The sequence below is a fragment of the Hibiscus syriacus genome, unplaced genomic scaffold, assembly GCF_006381635.1.
Source record: "Hibiscus syriacus cultivar Baekdansim isolate YM2019G1 unplaced genomic scaffold, ASM638163v2 tig00112383_pilon, whole genome shotgun sequence".
NCBI classification, from domain to species: domain Eukaryota; kingdom Viridiplantae; phylum Streptophyta; class Magnoliopsida; order Malvales; family Malvaceae; genus Hibiscus; species Hibiscus syriacus.
Genome location: NW_024063319.1, coordinates 1,265,228 through 1,284,401, shown reverse-complemented (window position 1 = coordinate 1,284,401; position 19,174 = coordinate 1,265,228). Strand labels below are relative to the sequence as shown.

Below are 19,174 nucleotides of genomic sequence, written 5' to 3'. Positions count from 1 at the left end.
ATCGCTTCTGACGACAATCTACCCATCCATGGTGTGGAGACAACCAATCCATGCCCAAGATGATTTCAAACTCATCAAAGGAAAACTCCATCAAATTTGCCAAGAATACTACCCCTTGAATCTTAATTGGACATTTCCTACACACCTTAGTTACCCTTGCACTTTGACCCATAGGATTTATCACTATCATTTCACTAGCAATTGGTTCTAAGGGAATTCCTCTAGCTTTAATCAGTTTGGTACTAATGTATGAATGTGAAGAACCATGATCCACTAGAACAAAAATATGCTCATCAAAAAGGTGAAATGTACCTGTTATAATCTCTGGATCATTCCATCATCATTTGTCTTAATATTATATACTCGAGCCACTCCCCGAGTCTCATGTCTTTGACCAGCCTCAGATTGACCACCAGATTTTCCTCTCCCTCTGCTTCTATTAGTTACTGCTACCCATCTCTCATATTGTACTAATTTGTCACCATATTTCTTCGGGAAATTTCGAGCAAAGTGACCCTCTTCACAACAATTGAAACAAACACCAGAAATCAACCTACATACTCTTCCGTGTAACTTGTCATAGGTCTGACATCAAGGTTTCTCTCTCTGAGCTCTACCTGAGCTAGCAGCATAGGACTGAGAATACTTAGTTTTCTGTGAAGCTACAGAATGATCAGTTCTAATGGTGAATTTAGACCCTGAGCCCTTACCCCTTTTTGCATATTATACAGATGAAGACGTTCTGATTCTTTTTCTCATCTGCATACTCTGATCTGCTGTTAGTGTCTCCTCTTGAGCCCTTTCAATCGCCTTTGCTCTATTTATTACTTCTTGTAGGTTAGACAGATTTAATGCCAACATCATTTCCTTTAGCTTTAGCCTCAAACCCTCAATGAACCAATCTCAATAAGCTTTATCAATTGGAATAACTTTTGTAGCAAAACGACTGAGTTTATTATATTCGACCTTGTATTCATGCACCGCTCAAACCCTTTGTTTTAAGCTCAAAAACCTCAGTAACATCGATCTCATGAAGTGCTCCCCAATATACTTATTTTTGAACTCCTCTTGGATGAAATGGCAGTTCACCTGCTCAGACAACGCATACATCGTCGTATTTATCCACCACACCCGAACCGATCCTCTGAGTAATGAAACATCTCCACCTAGTTTCTCCTGATCAGAGCATTGCAAACTTTTCAATATTGCCTTAACATCATTCAACAATAAGATCGCGTCCATCGGGCCTTCACTTTCTTCTCCCCTAAACTCAAGAACTCCCAAACTTCTTAACTCCTTTGGGATTAGCATTCGCGGTACTGGAGGAGTAGGGGGAGGCGGAGGAGGTTGAAATTGTGTTAGAATAGTGTCAAGAGCTTGCATAAAAGTTCTGAATTCTGGAACATACATGCCCTGAGGTGCCGGTGCACTGGCATTATCAGACGGAATCGGATGTTTGCTATTCTCTTCGTAGCTCTCACTACCCGATTCGTCTCTACTTTCTCGCCCAGCCACTCTTCTTGATTTTGAAGAATTAGACATCTATGATATCATTCATAAAATAGTAATTATGTTAGTAAGGAGAGACATCTTTCATATTCATTCTATACCATATCAGTAACCTTGACAATCTTAGTGGCATGTAAACTCTTTTTATATAAAAATTACACTTGATTCGGCCGAGAATCGACTAAACATATAGGTCTGATACCAATAAATGTAACACCCATCTCTCGTATACCCATATGTATACAAGGCACATATATCACATTACTAATATTAAGGATCTTAATACGAAGACACGTAAAATTTTGTTTCATTTTTATAGAACATTTAACTCACTTAAATTAAAACATAACTTAACTTAAATAAACAACAAAAGAGATGTTTAAACACCTCATCATTTTACAACCATTTATTTAACTAATTATCAGAGTGTTTTTACTAAAACATATTACATGCCAACTAAAATATAACAAAAAGTAGACAAGTATGTCATACGGTTACTGATGAGGCAAATCTGACTGAATGTCCAAAAGATCTCCTTACTCAGATGTATTTAACCTAGCGTGAAATAAGCAAACATTAAGTATTACATAGTTAGGCATGACTAATCACAAGTAAAGTTCTAATCACAAGTTATTAGATTATACTTCTCATTCCAATGAATCTTTAAATACAATAAATAAGTCTATAATTTGTATCACTGATACTTTTAACCTCATTTTTCAAACATTACTAGCATCTATAAATTCAATTGGAATTTCATACAGACAGTATGACTTCCTTATCATTTTAGCACACAAAATGCCCTATCTGGAAATTCATACACTTAGTATGTTTTTCTTACTCTTTTAGTACACAAAGTGCCCTATCTAGAAATTCATACACTTAGTATGATTTCCTTACCATTTTAGCACACAAAGTGCCATATCTGGAATTTCATACACTTAGTATGATTTCCTTACCATTTTAGCACACAAAGTGCCCTATCTGGAATTTCCTACACTTAGTATGATTTCCTTACCATTTTAGCACACCAAGTGCCCTATCTGGAAATTCATACACTTAGTATGATTTCATTACCATTTTTAGCACACAAAGTGTCATTTGGTAATTCACTATACAAACATCAATAAATCATACTAACATGACTACTGTAGTGTATACATACATAATTAAATGCACTCACCTGGCTCGCCTCGCTTAGATATCCAAAATGAGAAGATAATTATTCCGGAGCTTGGCCCTTGTTTTTCGACTTACTTGACTCAGGAGCTTGTTTGCGGTCTATTTAACATTCATTAAAGACATGCATAATGTCAATTGTTAGTATGTTTCCTAACAATTTTAACTTAAAATTTATCAAAATGCTTATTATCAACTTCCTACAACATTATCAGCCCTAACTTAACATTTTTTGCTCTTAGGTATCGATACCCCTACTTATGGTATCGATACTACCCTATTAAGGTATCAATACCCCCTTCATGTATCGATATCAAAATTAGCTTCGAAATAACCTGGTATCGATACCCTCATCATGGTATCGATAACCTAAGTTATGGTACCGATACCCCTTCTAGGTATCGATACCCAAATTAGATTCGATGCTTACTGGTATCGATACCCTTACTAGGGTATCGATACCACATTGCTTGGGTACCGATATTGGTTGAATTAGTATCGATACCTCTTATATAATTTAGCCTAATTCTTTCTTAGGGTATCGGTACTGTTCCATAGGTTACCGATACCCCTACCTAGATTTTCTAGTTTTTCACTCAAAAATTACTCATCTTTGGGCAATTTTCATCTCCTTTACCCCTAACACTACCCTATAACACTTATGTACTTAACCTTACTAACTTTCCTTCATTTAGTCTCTTAGACATCTAAAATCATTCAAGAACATTCTATTCTAAGAATCAAACCACTTTTTCTAATATGTTTTAATCAAAACCAAGGCTTCTAATCTCTTATATATCTATTTGAAAATTCAAATCTACCAATAAACATCCATAAACATTCTTATTTAAACATATCTATCAAAAACCCATTTTGTTCAATCTCTAATATTTCCTACATAACTTAGTTTTGATCCCTTTTTATCCTTCCATAAGCTTCTAGTATACTCAAAGCATCAAAACCCCAACAAAAACAAAGGAGTAAACTAATAAATTGGAAACTCACCTTTGAGCTATGGAGGTAAGTTAAGCACGGGAAAAAGAAGAAGAAATAGAGTTAACCAAGTTTATCTCCCTTTTTTCTTTTTTTTCTTCCTACTATATACTTTAATTCCTTAAAAGAATGAATTTAAAATTCGTCTAATTCCCATTTGACTAAAATGTCCCTTTATTCCTCAATTACTACAATTTAGATTTAAAATATTATTCCCAACTCATTCTTATCTTTTATAAATTGCTTAAATAAATTCTCAATCTTAGATCCTTACAATAAAGTCCCTAATTCAATATTTTATGGCATTACAGTTGAAAGGTTTATTTGTTTGTTATATTTATTAGACTGTTAAGCTGCTCTATTATGGTAATTTAATATTGAATGGTGTTTTAGGTATTTTTGCCTTTAATGAGGTCCTATGCATTTTATGGTTTTACGACGTTTACGACATTTGTTGTTCACTGGCTGTATTACTAGCTGTCTCGATACTTGACTCAGGTTCATTTATGGGTAGTGACACTCTAATCGCTCTTATCGCATTTTCCTTAATTCACCCTTCAATTAATGGGATAACTTTCACGTCTTTCATTCATAAACATTCTCGTAGTACACGATTCCTCTACTTCATAATCTGATTAGCTTATCATACCACTTTTTGGTACATCCTCTACAATGATCTCTTATTCTTAGTTACTCGATACATGCTCGATTGAAGATACCTGGACGTATTACGTCTAATATGCTTACTTTAGTCGTAACCCACTTTTAACTAAGCATGATTCTAGGCACCTTTAGCCGTTAAGTTCCTCACTAAGTTCCACCATTATAGGTCATCTTTAACTCTTTCGGGCCTTAACGAAGTCGAATTTAACAATCTAAAGTTAGTAGTATCGATACCCTACATGCAGTACTGATACTCCTAGGTCAAGTATTGATACCCCTTTGAGTATCAGTACCAAACAAAGTATTTTGTTTTCTAACATTCCTCCTAGTACCAATATTGTTACCCTCAGTATCGATACTAGGGTTGCATTATCGATACTCCTTCTTAGAGTATTGATATTCTCCTTATAAAATGCCCAAAAATCATCCCAGTTCATCCAATATCAATACTCGAACACATAACTGCCTTGTTTAAGCTTGGGAAACACTTAAAAATCATCTCAAAGGTCTTAGTTTGGTTCTTAATCATGTGCTAAATCTTTATGAAGTTATTTAGGGTTATAAAGTGACATTAAAACACATGTTTTACTCTAAAAACGCCATCTAATCATGAAATCAAGCATAAACCTTAAAATAATAAAATAATCAAATCTTAACAAATCATCATAAATGATTAAAAATACACTACCTTACTGTTAGAATCCTAAAATAAAACTCCTTTTGCTAGCTATCACTCTTCTCTAAGGCTTCGATGATAAACCCCCCTTTCTCTAGTAAATCCTGAGATGCCAAGCTTGAATCTTTAATACAAGGTTGTTGGAGGGATTAAAGATGAATTTGAAGCTTAAAAGAAGCATGAAATTTCTTAAAGGACTCACATTTAGCTATGGCACTTGAAGAAGAATGAGGAGAAGGAAATGAGAAAAGATAAAATGAAGAGAATATGATTAAATAAGCTATAAAAGCTCTAATCTTTTTAAAATGGGAAAATTGCACTATTGGCCCCCTCATCTTTTCACTAAGCAAAAATCCCCCTTTTATGAACAAATGGGCCCAATTCAAAACCAACTAAGCCCACACTTAGCCCGACTACTTTAAATATGAACTCCACGAAGTCTACATACCTCTCGAGTAAACTTGAAACTACTAGGCTATAATTTTGGGTATTAGAATTTATGTATAAGGTTCTATTTTAGTTATTCGACCCAATAATTTGCTTAAAAGTGTTTATGATCATAATTAGAGCCTTTAATTTAGGTTTAGTTTCACTTTAGTTCTTTAATTAGGAGAATTTTTTAATTTAGTCCTCACAATTATGCTCAAGATTCCATTTTAATTATTCGATTCAATAAATTGCTAAAATTGGTAAGGTTTGATATTAGAGCCTATATTTTAGATTTAATCATTTATGTCCTTTAAAAATTATAATTTGACACTTCAGTTATAGAAAAATCTTAATTAACTCGCCTAGTATGGTTATATTCAATAATTGATTGTTTGACTGCATGATTCGATTTCAAAACAAGGCAATGTTTATTTATTAAGGATTAATGGTGTATCTTTCGGAATATTCCCGGGGGTAACCACTATTGATTTCCAAAGTAAATTAACCTCTTTTCCAAAACCTCGCATCATGATTTCTAAATTATCGAGGCAATGTTTATTTATTGGGATTAATAATTGTTGGGATCTTCGGAAGCTCGAATCGACAACTGGAATTGCTTGCAAAGAGGGTCGGGATCGGTTTTTTGTGTTTAGGGAGTAAGAAGATTAAAAGATAGAGAATTGCACAGCGATTTAGAGTGGTTCGACTTCTCAACCAAGTCTACATCCACTACCTTAGCTCCTCACCAAGGATTTTCCAACAAATTCACTAATTTGTTCTTTCTTTTGAGGACAAAGAGATAACCTTACAATTCCCTAGTTTTTCTAGGCTAAACTAGAACCTTTCCCTAGCTTTTAGACGGGATAAGCTAGAACCTTTCCCTTTTACAAAATGATAAAATAAGTAAACAAGAAAACCTCTCTAAGGTAGGTGTTTACAAGATTGAGCTCACAAGAATAAAATATTTACAAGAGAAAGATGAAATCAGAATGAAAAACTCTTCTCTTGTATTTGATTGCTTGGATAGTTGTTCTCTTTCTTCTTCAAGTGTCCTTAGCTTGTATTTATAGCTTGGAATGTGTTTGATGTTGTATATAGCCGTTGGGGATGTTTTGGAGCCGTTTGGGGATGAATTTTCTACTCAAAAAGGCTGCTCATGACATGGTGCATCGGTGCACTATCATGGTGCATCGATACTCCTTCATTAAATTCAAATAAACTAGCCGTTACTAGCCGTTTCAACCTTCGTGCATGGATGCACAACAGGATGCATCGATGCACAGCCTTGATGCATTGATGCACAGAAGGATGCATGGATGCACTTTGACACCCTTTAGCATTTTGGCTCAAATCCAAATTTAATGGACTTTGAATTATTTTTGAAACCTTTTAAAACTTTGAATAAATTCAATTAAGTCCAAAAACATTTTGTAAATTCAATTCAAGTCCAAAAACTATTTTGCCTTGAATTGTTATATCAAAACATAGTTCAACAATAATGAAACTTTCGCTTATTCTTGGGAGTATTTGTTATTTTTCGTAATAAATTTATACCATTTTTAAATTTGCATACATAATGGATTTTAAATTAAATAAAAAAATCGAACTCAAAATTTTTAATTTTAAAACATAGGATAATCGACTATATACAAATTTTTGGACGTTGTGGGGTGATAATCCTTCTTGATGTGTAACTAACTCCCAAATCCGTTTTTCTAATTTCACAAACCAAAATATTGGTATTTTTAATGAAATAAAATATTAAAATTACATATTTTAAGTGTTTCAATCTAACTTTATAAACAATTGGTGACGATTGTCATCATTTCATAAACCCTTTTAAAAAAACAATCATCGAATCGACCCCATAGTTTGGGTATGTCACATAAAAATTTCACTTTGTTAGGAGTCCTCTCCCTTGTTTATGTGCAAAGAAGCTTTAAGGGTGAGAATGGAAGAATTGGTAAAAGTCTTGTTGTTTTCGAAGCAAGTCAAAAGCTTGTTTCAATGGTAGAGCATTACTTGTGTGGAAATGCGCGTGCGTCGTTGATGATGACATGATTGTCAGTACATTGCCGTTATCCATTAACAAGTTTTATGGGACTCTAATTCTATTGCCCTTTTAGGCTTTTATTAAGAAATCTTTGTCCTAAATCAATTTAAATTTTGATGCTTCCTCATCTATTCCATGATTGAGTTATTGGAGCTTAGATTTTTTTTCTTGGATTGCAATAGCACATGATTGAGGAATAAGGATTAGCATGAGTCGTAAAGCATAAAAGACAAAATATCACCTCTTAAAATCAAACTCAATAATAATATTCGATTTGGTTTTATAGATTTTGTTTGATTCTCGTTCAATTATTATTCAAATATTTATAAAATTATAAAGATAATTATAAATTAAATATGAGTTCAAATACAATTTAGATGAAGAAAATGGAAAAATGAGTTAGGTCACCTGGTTGTCGTAGTATATTGCTTTTTGCTTTACAGACAACACGTGGAAGAGATGAGAAGCATGATCAAGAGGATGATAATGCTCTTTTCAAGGGAGGAATTTATTATATTAAATAAATTTTAACTTTTAAAATTTTAGGAATGAAAAAATTAATACATAAAAATTTAAAATATATTATCATTATAAAATTTTAGGTCCTCTCAATTTATCTCTATCCTTTTAATTATGTTACTTTTTGCTTTACGGACAACACGTGGAAGCGAGGAGAGGCATGATCAAGAGGATGATAATGCTCTTTTCAAGGGAGGAATTTATGCTAGGAAAGTAAATTTGAAGTTATAAAATATTGAAGGATGTAAAGAATTAATAAAATATATATAAAAAATCCAAAATATATTATCATTTTAAAATTTTAGGGAAGGTTGCCCCACCTGTCTCTCTCGATTTATCCTTATCCTTTTTATTATTTATTTTTATTATTATGTTATGAATTAGATTAATGCAGCCGTGTGCAGCTTAAATCCTCAAATTCTGCCACTTCATAAAATCTTAAACACTAGTACAAGTCTTGATTGATCTAACTCTAGGTCATTGCTTGGTTTGTAAAACAAGACATTCAATACAATACCTTTTCAATCCAATATTCACTTGCAAACAAAGCACACAAATTTGGAATAATATTATAAACAACCTAGTCAACTTTGAATAAGGGTGTGAAATAAGGTGGGTTTAGGGACAAGATCACTGGTGGATCAAAAATTATTTTTTGAGGATAAATATATATTTTAATAATATAAAATTTTTGTACGGAATGAATAAGATAATATTTGAGGGCGGTCAAAATCAAGGAAGGATTAAAGGGGCAGGTAAAAGTAGTCATCCAATGAAATTTTCAAATTATCATATATTATAAATATTTTTTATTTATAATATATTTTCCTTCCCCTATAATTTTATAAATACACATTCCCTTCAAATTTTGAAAATTTACCCTTAATAACATAAAATTTTATATCCGACTAACACAATTAATAAAATAAATAATTATCTAAAAAAAATTGAAGAATTCAAATTTTAGTGTTACCACAGTTAGTAGAGAAAGTCCATATTCACCATACACGTACTATGTTTTCTGGTGCAATCTCCAATTGGATGAACGTGGTGTATTATTTACTGCACATAACTCACTCTGATAATAAAATCAGTCGGTGAAAAATAAAAGAAACATCAAAGGGGGCGTGAACTAGTGGTTCAACTTCAAATTATTTGATGCCATTTGTCCTTCCATTTCTCGTATACCTGCTACATCTAGATTTCCATATTATCTTTATTTTGTTTCTTTTACTTCCTAAATTATTCATGTCTCATCTTACCTTCAATAAATGTCATAATAAGTTTCATTATAACCAACACCATCACTTTTGTCATGCACCACATCATCATCATAATTAAGTTCACAATCACGGCCCATGACTCGTAAGGCAAAAACCAAGAAAATTCTAACCCCACAAAAGGTCCCCCACCGTCCTTCTAATTCACCACGTCTCAAGGCATCATCATCCTTTTTTTAATTCCCTTCATGGGCAAATGGAATGGAGCTAATCAAAATTAAAACCACCCCATACCCACAGGATTAGTCTTTGATTTTAGAGACCCCAAGTCATTATTATTCCTCTGCACCGGCTACATAATCTATCACCAATGGTGCTTTCTTACAAAGAGTGCCTCAAAAATCATGCGGCTAGCTTGGGTGGGCATGCCCTCGATGGCTGTGGAGAGTTCATGCCCAGCCCTTCATCCACCCCAACTGACCCCGCCTCCTTCAAATGTGCAGCCTGTGGTTGCCACCGCAACTTCCACCGCCGTGACCCTTACGATGGCCCTGCTTTCATCCGCCGCCTCCCACCGCCACCCAGTGCTAGCTCTAGTCCAAGCCCCACATAGCACTACCCCGCCCTCACCTGTGCCATACTCTTACTACAGTACTTCTGCACCGCACATGCTGCTGGCCTTGACCACTGCATACTCCGGGCCGTTGCTCGACAGCTCCCATCCTTCGATGCCGAGGATAAACAACAACAACAACAACAATGGGAGAAAGAGGTCAAGAACAAAGTTTACAAAGGAACAGAAAGAAAAGATGCATGCTTTCGCGGAGAGGCTTGGTTGGAGAATGGCAAAGAGTGAAGAAAGATCGATAAAAGAGTTTTGCTATGAAGTTGGGGTCGATAGAGGCGTTTTCAAGGTTTGGATGCATAACAACAAGAACACTTTTAACAAGAAAGATATATCAGCAGTTGGTGATATCAATCTTCGCGACAACAATAACAGGTAGGGTGGTATTCAGCTTCATGTTTCTATTAATAATGGGTCCTCTGTATCTTAATTTAGGAAAAAAATGATACTGAATTTGATAGAAAGCAGCGGATTTTAGCTGCTCCTTTTACATACATGGACTGGACTTGTGTTATTTGATCTTTTTTGCTGATTAGTAATCAAGTACCGGTGGTGGCAGATGAAAACAGAGGATATGACTTGTAAGGATAACAATTAAAGAGATTTATTTTGTCATTGTTAATTCCGTCTTTAGTAGAACATAAATTCTTTGTTTTCTACCTCTGAGTTGATTGTCTCCTTTCTCTTTATCTCTTGCCTTTGTTGCTGGTTTTTGCATTTCTTGTCCAAAAACTGCTGGTTTTGTTCTAATTCTGGGTATCGGCAAATGGAACAAACATACCATATGCAAATGGTATTATTGTGTTTCGTTCATTTATGCAGAATTACTTACTTCGAAGCAAAATGTTTTATTATTTTTCATAAGTTTGTATTGTTCACAGCCTCAACACCCTGACTGATTTAAATTCCCAGATTTTTTCATTAAACTTTCTTAATTCGGAAAAATTGCCATATTTTATTTTTATAATCATTACACTTTCCATTTCCTATTTTGTGTTGAATATATTTGTACTCATTATAATTTGATTATTTAAAGGCAAACGGGATATGATTAATTAAAGGTCAAGTAAAATAAAATAGTACTTTAAAGTTTAGCCAACTTTCCTTTTTCTGCTTTTAGTTAACGTAACTAATCATAAGCCAGCACAACGAAGTTTCTAATTGTGTTCATTCATGTATTATTTTATTAATTTCATTTGTTAAATATTAAAAATATGAATAAGATTAACCCGTCAAGTAATTTTAGTGGTAATAAAAAATATGAATCAACCTAGAAATTATGGGTTTGAGCAACTGAAGAGTTTATGTTGATAATCTTTGTTTTCTTTTTTCTTTGGCTTTTTCAACATTGTTGTTATAGAAAAGACTATTGTCCATTTGCCCTCCTTAAAAGTCATCCATTCAAGTAGTTGTATATATACGGAGATTAAGAAAATTTTGAATATATATTATTTTATAATCATCTCAAATTATTAAAGAAGAAAACATTGTTCTCGGCAGCCTTACAAGCTAAAACCTCGGGAACCCTTTTCAACAAAATCCTCAACGGCCTGAGACCCATATCTAAAGCAGCAGTAGTAGCCATCTCGACATTCCCTCACATCCATTGGGACCAATCATGTTTCATGATTCAGCCCAATCTACGTCTGTGTTCTGGGCTGGCACGAGGGTCATAACTCAAGAGAGATTAAAGGAAAGCTTAAAGCACAGTCTTCCCCTAAATTAATTCTATTATATTTTTTCTTAATGGAGTTTTTTTTATTGAAATTCGATAGTTTTATTAAAAATAGAAAATATTCGAAATTACAATGAAGATTTATAAGTATAACTGTAAATCTAAAATATAATTATGATATTTTTCTATTATTATTTAGACAAAAATTAGCCACCAAAATCACATAAGGATCAAATAAGGAAAATGTTTAAAAACTTAACCATAAAGCTCGAATAAAATAAAGATATGAACAAATCTGATTACATCGATAAACAAACCACAAAAGAGGATGAAGCTACTGAAAGACCACCGACAAATCGCAAATTAGAGTCGAGTGATGTAAGAAAACTATCCACAAACGTAAAACGCGTATCCAAATCAATTCGAGTGTCCAATGCAGGGAAGATCAATATGATAACAAATAAGTGTCATTTTAATTAGTCGTGGCAATGTCAAATCTAACCCTGAGAAAAAAGATAAAATAAAACAACATCCAAAAAATAGAAAACTACCAAAAGACGTAGATAAATATGCCACAAACGCATAGATAAACGTGTCACAGAAACAAAATTATTTTTATTAAAAAAATAAAAAAATAAACAAAGAAAAAAGACAATCGACGATCAACAATCAGTATCAAAATTGATGTCACTGTCGGCTAAATAAAATTAAAGAAGAAAAAGTTGATTCGATCTATAAAAAATGACACAAATTGTAAAGAAAAAAAAAGGGAGAGAGCGACTAGGGTTTTTCTAAACGTTAGTTGTATGATTTTTTTCTTAATGGAGTTAATCGTTGTAGAGCAACTTAAATAATATTTTAAAGGTATAATTTGATAAAATAAGATTTGAGAATTATTTCTGTCTCTGTAGTATATTTAATTTATAAATTCCATCTTTATGGTTTTTTCACATCAATTTAATCTCAAAGTTATTTAGAGACATCATCCTTATCCTCGAAATCTATTTTGATTAACATAATTGTTTGTTATCTGCGTTTGTGGGTGTCAACTATTTACACTTCAGCTAATATTGCAAGCGTGGATTGATGATGGCGTGATATTTATTTAAAAAATAAATAATAAAATATGTAAAATATTTACTAAATATAGTGGTTAAAAAAACCCTAAAATTTTTAAATACCCTTAATCTTACTAAAATAAATAATAAAATTTTAAAAAAATAACCGTTGTGTTCAATAAATATTTTAATAAAATTCCTTAATTGACAGACACTAAAGACTCACGGTTCTGTTGATTAAAACGGTCAATAGATTTTGAGGGTTAGGATGATGTCCCTAAACAACTTAGAAGGCTAAATTAATACAAAAAATTATAAAAAAATGATAAATTATATCTATTACAAAAGTAAAAGTAACCTTAAGTCGTAAAATAAATATAATTTAGTGGGTTTAAAGGCCGGACAAATTCCTCTCAAAATCCAGTGTGAGTTATGGTTTTTCTCTTCTTCATTTCAATGATTTCGCTCTAAAAAGGTGTTGCTCAGCATCCTTTAACTTTGTTATTCTGTATTATAGTTACTATTTGTAGAATTGTTGAACACTCTCATTGTCATCATAAAGAGATTATTCTTTTGACTTGAACTCAGACCATATGAACACCCATGAGCAATAAATTTTTCTTTCTTTCTTTTTGTTTAATTATAAAATAATTGTTCAAACTATATCACTTTTTATAAATAATTACTCAATTTTTTTAATTATCTAGGAGCCTAACATTACAAATGTTACCATTCTAATTGTTTGGGTCGTAACTATCATTAAATTTATTCGTTAAGTGATATGTGTCAAATTCTGGTAATTTTGAAAATTTTATTTTTAAAAAATGAAATATATTATTATATTTATAAAAAAGCATAATTTCTCTTAAATTATTAAAAAACTCATATCCCTAAAAATCCTAAATCCCTAACCCACTGACATCATCCTTACCGTCCATGACCACTAGGGCTGGCAATTATCCATGGGTGAGTGGATTATCCACTCACCTGCCCCGAATAAATGGATGAAAACCCGCTGTGAAACGGATGATTGGCGGGTGATTGATGGATCGGGTGATGGGTCGGGTCGGATATGGATGAAATTTTTTTGACCCATCACCCGCAGCATCCATCCACCCATTAATATATCCATCCATCCATCCATATATATATATTATATTATATTAAAAAAATAAACGGATGATTGTAAATATTCTTATTCTCTTAATTCTGACTTTTATCCCATTGAAAATATGTCTAATTTTTTAATATTGGTTTATCCCTATTGATACTAGGATGGAGAGGACTTTTGAGAAGTGATAGTTTGTTGATGAAGATTTGATGATTATATTTGGTGTACAAGACTATACATGATGCATCTATTCACTTGAAAAATGTATCACAAACATAGTGCACAAGACTATATAAACTGTGTTCCATTTTGTTTTTGTTTGAATTTGATGAAAATGTATTGTTCATGTTTTGGTTTCTATGAATGTTTGAGTATCAATGTTTGGTTTCTATGAATGTTAGAAGAATTTGAGCTTAGGATGTAAAAATAGGTTTTGTTCATAGTATCATCCATTTCTCATCCGCTCCACCCGCTCATGATGGATGGAGCGGATATGGATGAAATTTTTTGTGGGTGATGGATGGTGTGGATGGAGATTTGGACCGCGGGTGATGGGGCGGATGAAGCTCCACCCGACCCATCTCCGATCCATTGCTAGCCCCAATGACCACCGCTCTCAATGTAGTCCTTTCCATATTCATAATCATATGTCTTCATACTTGTTGTCAATTGGCCTCCAAGGTCACGTGGGGTCGCAATTTACAGTGTAGGATTTGTCGGGGTACACACATCGATTGATTGCATTTTCATAGGGTTACCGATCGTCGGGTGGACGTGAGGTTGAGTGAAGCTTCATCGACGATAAAGGGCGGTGACTGACATGGTTTAGGGGTTGAAATGAGGATTTTCAAAATTTTGGGGCTTTTTAAAGTGTTTTTGAAAATTTTGTGTTTTTTAAAATATATATATATATAATTTTCATTTTTTATTTTAAATAAAAAATTTAAAATTACCAGGACATGAAATGTGTCCTTTAACGACAAAATTTAACGACTATTATGCTTTGAATACCTAAAGTGGTAACATTTGTAACGTTAGACACTTAGATGATTAAAAAAAATTGGGCACCTATTTGGAGAAAGTGATATAGTTTGGGCACTTCTTTTTTAATTAATCCTTTTTTTGAAAAATTTGAAATCTAATCCTAATTTTATTTAGAAGGAAGTAGGAGGACTCGAAGAAAGATGAGTGTTCCTAATAAGAAGAAAGATGGGTGGTTTTAATTAATCTAGAACTCATGACTTAAAGAAATACGAGAGAACAAATATTAACAATTTGACAAACCGACAAAATGAATTCACTCCAATGAAATCAAATTTAACACTTCTCTTCCTGCTTTTTAATAAATAGAATAAAACTTTAATTTATAAATTTAAAGTTTATTTTATATAGTGATAATAGATTGCATAATGTGTGGTTTGAACCTTTAAATTTTTATTTATGACTTTTTATATTAATGCATTTATGTTTTTATTTTTGTTCACTTTTAGTTATTAATTTTAAAAACCAACGTTTTAGTCACATATATAAAATTGTATCCTTGTACTCTAGAGTGATTACAAGTTACTATCTATTTAGAATTTTTCTTAGTTTATTAACAACATACTTCTACCATGTAGATGTAACTGCTCGAACCTAAATCTTTTAGGGAGAATAATATTCTCTTTCACCACTAATGTTATTCAATGGATTCTTCGATTACTTAGGTTGCTATTTTGGTAATGGGATGGTAGTAAAAAGTTTTTTTTAATTTGACTCATGAACTTCTGATAAAATATCAATTTGACCTATGAATCAAGCCAAAGTCTGGCATCATTGATGATAACTCTCAACCATTTGACATTGAGCGCTTATACCTGACATTCATGATACTTGAATCCATAAACTCAAAGAATAATGATAATTTCTTTTTGCCACCGAGGTCACAGTTCGTTCCTAAAATTTCTAGGGGAAAACTGTACCAAGTACCATTGAACTTTAGTCGTTGTATCATTTATACCACTGAACTTTCAATTTTGCCAATTATAGCGTTGAACTTTGATTTTCGTTTCAATTATACCACTGGGACTTTAACTCGTTAACAACCATATCAAAACGATGTCGTTTTGGTGAGGTGTTTATGTTAGCAATCGTCACTCACATCAACAGCTATCAGCCACGTCATCATTTCGTTTACGATTTAACGTTCAATGTATAATTGAAACAAAAATCAAAGTTTCGTTCTATAATTGACAAAATTAAAAGTTTAGTGGTATAAACGATACAACACCTAAAGTTTGGTGGTATCTAATGTAATTTACTCAATTTCTAATTCAATATTTTTTAGGGTAAACTACTCAGTTGACCACTTAACTATTTAGTCATTTTACTTTTACCACCAATCTTACAATTTTGTTAATCACACCACATGACTATTTAATTGTTTCAATTAAGCCACTAGCCGTTAAGAATTGACAAAAATGATGATGTGGCAATTAAAAGAATTGACGTAATTCTACTTTTAGTCCTTAATATTTATATTTTCTATTAATTTGATCCTGATTTAAAATTAATTTAACAAATTAACCATTCAATCATAATCTGACACATGTCAACATATAATCATGACACCATCTAGTTGAAGGAAAAAATAAGCTACAAAGAAGACATAAAATAGTGTTGTTAGGCAGCCTTGAACTTGGGGCACATGAGTGAGGGGCACATGCCAAACCACTAAGCTAGACTAAACTAAACTCACAGTTTGAGTTAATAGATACACAATCATATTAATATATAATGATACTAGAATTAATGCCACCTTCAAAATTTAAAATTAAAATATGTATTTTTTAAAACTAAATTTAATATTTATTTTTATTTTTGCATTTATAGTTTAATGGTTACATATATAATTTTTAAATTGATTATTTTTAAATTAATTTATATTTAAAAATAATCAATTTAAAAATTATATTTAAATATATGATTCATTTATATTTTTTATATTTTATTTTTCTTCTAAAAACTGATATTTAAAATATTTTTATATATATTTTTATCAAAATATATATGAAAAATACTAAATATATATAAATATATTTTAAATACTAGTTTTTTTAAATAAAATATAAAAAATAAATTAAATCATTATATTTTCCATACATTCTATATTTAATAAAAATTATTAAGTAATTTAAAATTATTCAATTTAAAATTATTTTCTGTACATGTCAACATATACACATGGTTGTGCATCTTATAACTTAACCTTGAGGGTGGGATTGGCGTGTACCCTTTACCCCTGTGACCCAGGTTTGAGTCTGCCCACAACACGATTTTATGTCTTCTTTGTAGCTTATTTTTCCTTCAACTAGATGGTGACATGTGTCACCATTTGGTTGGATAAAAAATTAATTTAATTAAATAAATTAAAATTAATAAAATAAATCTTCAAATAAACTGATGACACGTGTCATGATTATATGTTGACATGTGTCAGATTCTGATCGAATGGTTATTTATTAAATTAAATTTAAATCAAGATCAAGTTAATAGAATATATAAATATCAAGGATTAAAAGTAGAATTATGCCAATTCTTTTAACTGCCACATCATCATTTCCAGCAATTCTTAACTGTTAGTAGTTTAATTGAAACAATTAAATAATTATGTGGTGTGATTGATAAAATTAAAAGATCAGTGATAAAAGTAAAAAGACTAAATAGTTAAGTGGTCAATTGATTAGTTTACCCATTTTTAACAACGTTAACATAATCTGCCGAACACGGAAATATTCCGTTTACAAACCACAAACAAGAATAACGATATACTCTCCTCTTCTTCATTTTTTCTTTCTCAAAACTTTCTCATCTGCCAAACACGGAACCAAGGAAAAAGAAGTGGGAATTACCTGAGAAAACGAATACATGAGGCTAGTACTGACTAATCTTGAAGCAGACCATGAATGGATGGCTTCTATCTCTTCTTGCTTTGAGTCTGCCAGGGATCAGCAGAGCGATAAATGAAGCAAGAAAAGTAAAATTACAAAGGCGATTGTATTTAAAGAAAATGAATCAAATTTACGCCCATTGTTAAGTTTTAGATTCTAAATCAAACTCAGAGTACACGAAATTTGTTGAAAATGTAAAGGATGACAACATTTTCGTGGAAAAAAAAGATTAAAGCTACAAAAAAAAGGACAAGCATCTTGATTTAGTTTCAGCAAAGTCACATCAACGGAAACTCTAATTACATAATTTTTAAGAAGTTAAATAATTTTAATAGTTCATATTTCATTTATATTTAATTATCTGAGTGTAAACTAAATAAAAGAAAATCTAGATTCACAAATACCAAAGTTGTGCCATTTACAACTCGCTAATATTAAATAAATAAGCACGAATCGAATTATTTCAATCGTAAAAGAATTATTATAATTTTTGAAGTCTTAGATTCAAGCACTAAAATATTAAGAGTGTGAACGTTCAACGATAATTATATTTAAACATATATTGCCTTGTACTTACCAAAATTAAAAATATAGGTAAAAGAATTTAGATACAATTATGCAGAATTTGTAAATTTAAATATCATGTAATTATATAATACGAAACACAAATATTTGTATTAAAATTTATTCAATACAACTAGGATGACCGAGGATGGAAGATTTTAATTAAATTTATAGATTAAATTAATATTTATTTAAAATTTATAAATTAAATTTAAAAAATAATTCCTTTTACAATGATATTTTAATTATCATAACGTTATAAATTAATAATGTAAGAATCACAACATTATTATTTCTAAATAATTTCTATTTAGAGAAAGAGTGAGAAAATGTTTACTCTTGGTGAACAACGAACTTAAAATCTGGAAGAAAAGGAAAATGTCAATGGAGAATTTTCAATTATTTGTTCTAAAATTTGTTGATAAAAATCCAGGCGTGAAAAAGGAAATTGTTGCAATAAATCCCATTTGTCTCAACTTATTTCCAATTACAGCGGCGAAAAATGGGAAGAAGGTGGAAACAAGAAAAGAAGAAGCAAAACAACAAAGAAATCAAACGGCTTCCAAATTCAACAATAATTTTATTCACGCATTGACGTTTGTCATTTCATTACCAGATGCATCATCGTTATGTGGCAATTGAAAATTAAGCGAAAATTAAGCAAATTTCCTATACATGCCTAAGCCTGAAAACGAGCCGAGTCGAGTTCGAGTATTATTAAGCTCGATTCGAATTCGAAAAGTTTAAAATTAGGCTCGACTCGAAAACTCGAGAGCTACAAATTATCAAGCTTAACTCGAACTTGAAATATAATATTGAAAATCGACCCGAACTCGAAAAGGCTCGAACTCAAAAAAAAATTCAAGAGCTCGATTGAAGCTCGATTTTAAGCTCGATTCAAGCTTGAATTAGATTCTAGCTCGAACTCAAACTCAAATTTGAAGCTACAAAAATCTTATATTACATTTAAA

The 19,174-nt window shown here is 31.7% G+C and overlaps 1 protein-coding gene across 1 annotated transcript; it reads left to right on the top strand.

Moving 5' to 3' along the window:
* Window positions 1–9,528: 9,528 nt before the first annotated feature.
* Window positions 9,529–10,504, top strand: LOC120178886 (zinc-finger homeodomain protein 11-like). Its single transcript, XM_039184661.1, is given in 2 exon segments — window positions 9,529–9,851; window positions 9,853–10,504. Coding segments are annotated over 2 exon segments (633 nt in total). The 5' UTR covers window positions 9,529–9,611; the 3' UTR covers window positions 10,246–10,504.
* Window positions 10,505–19,174: the final 8,670 nt, after the last annotated feature.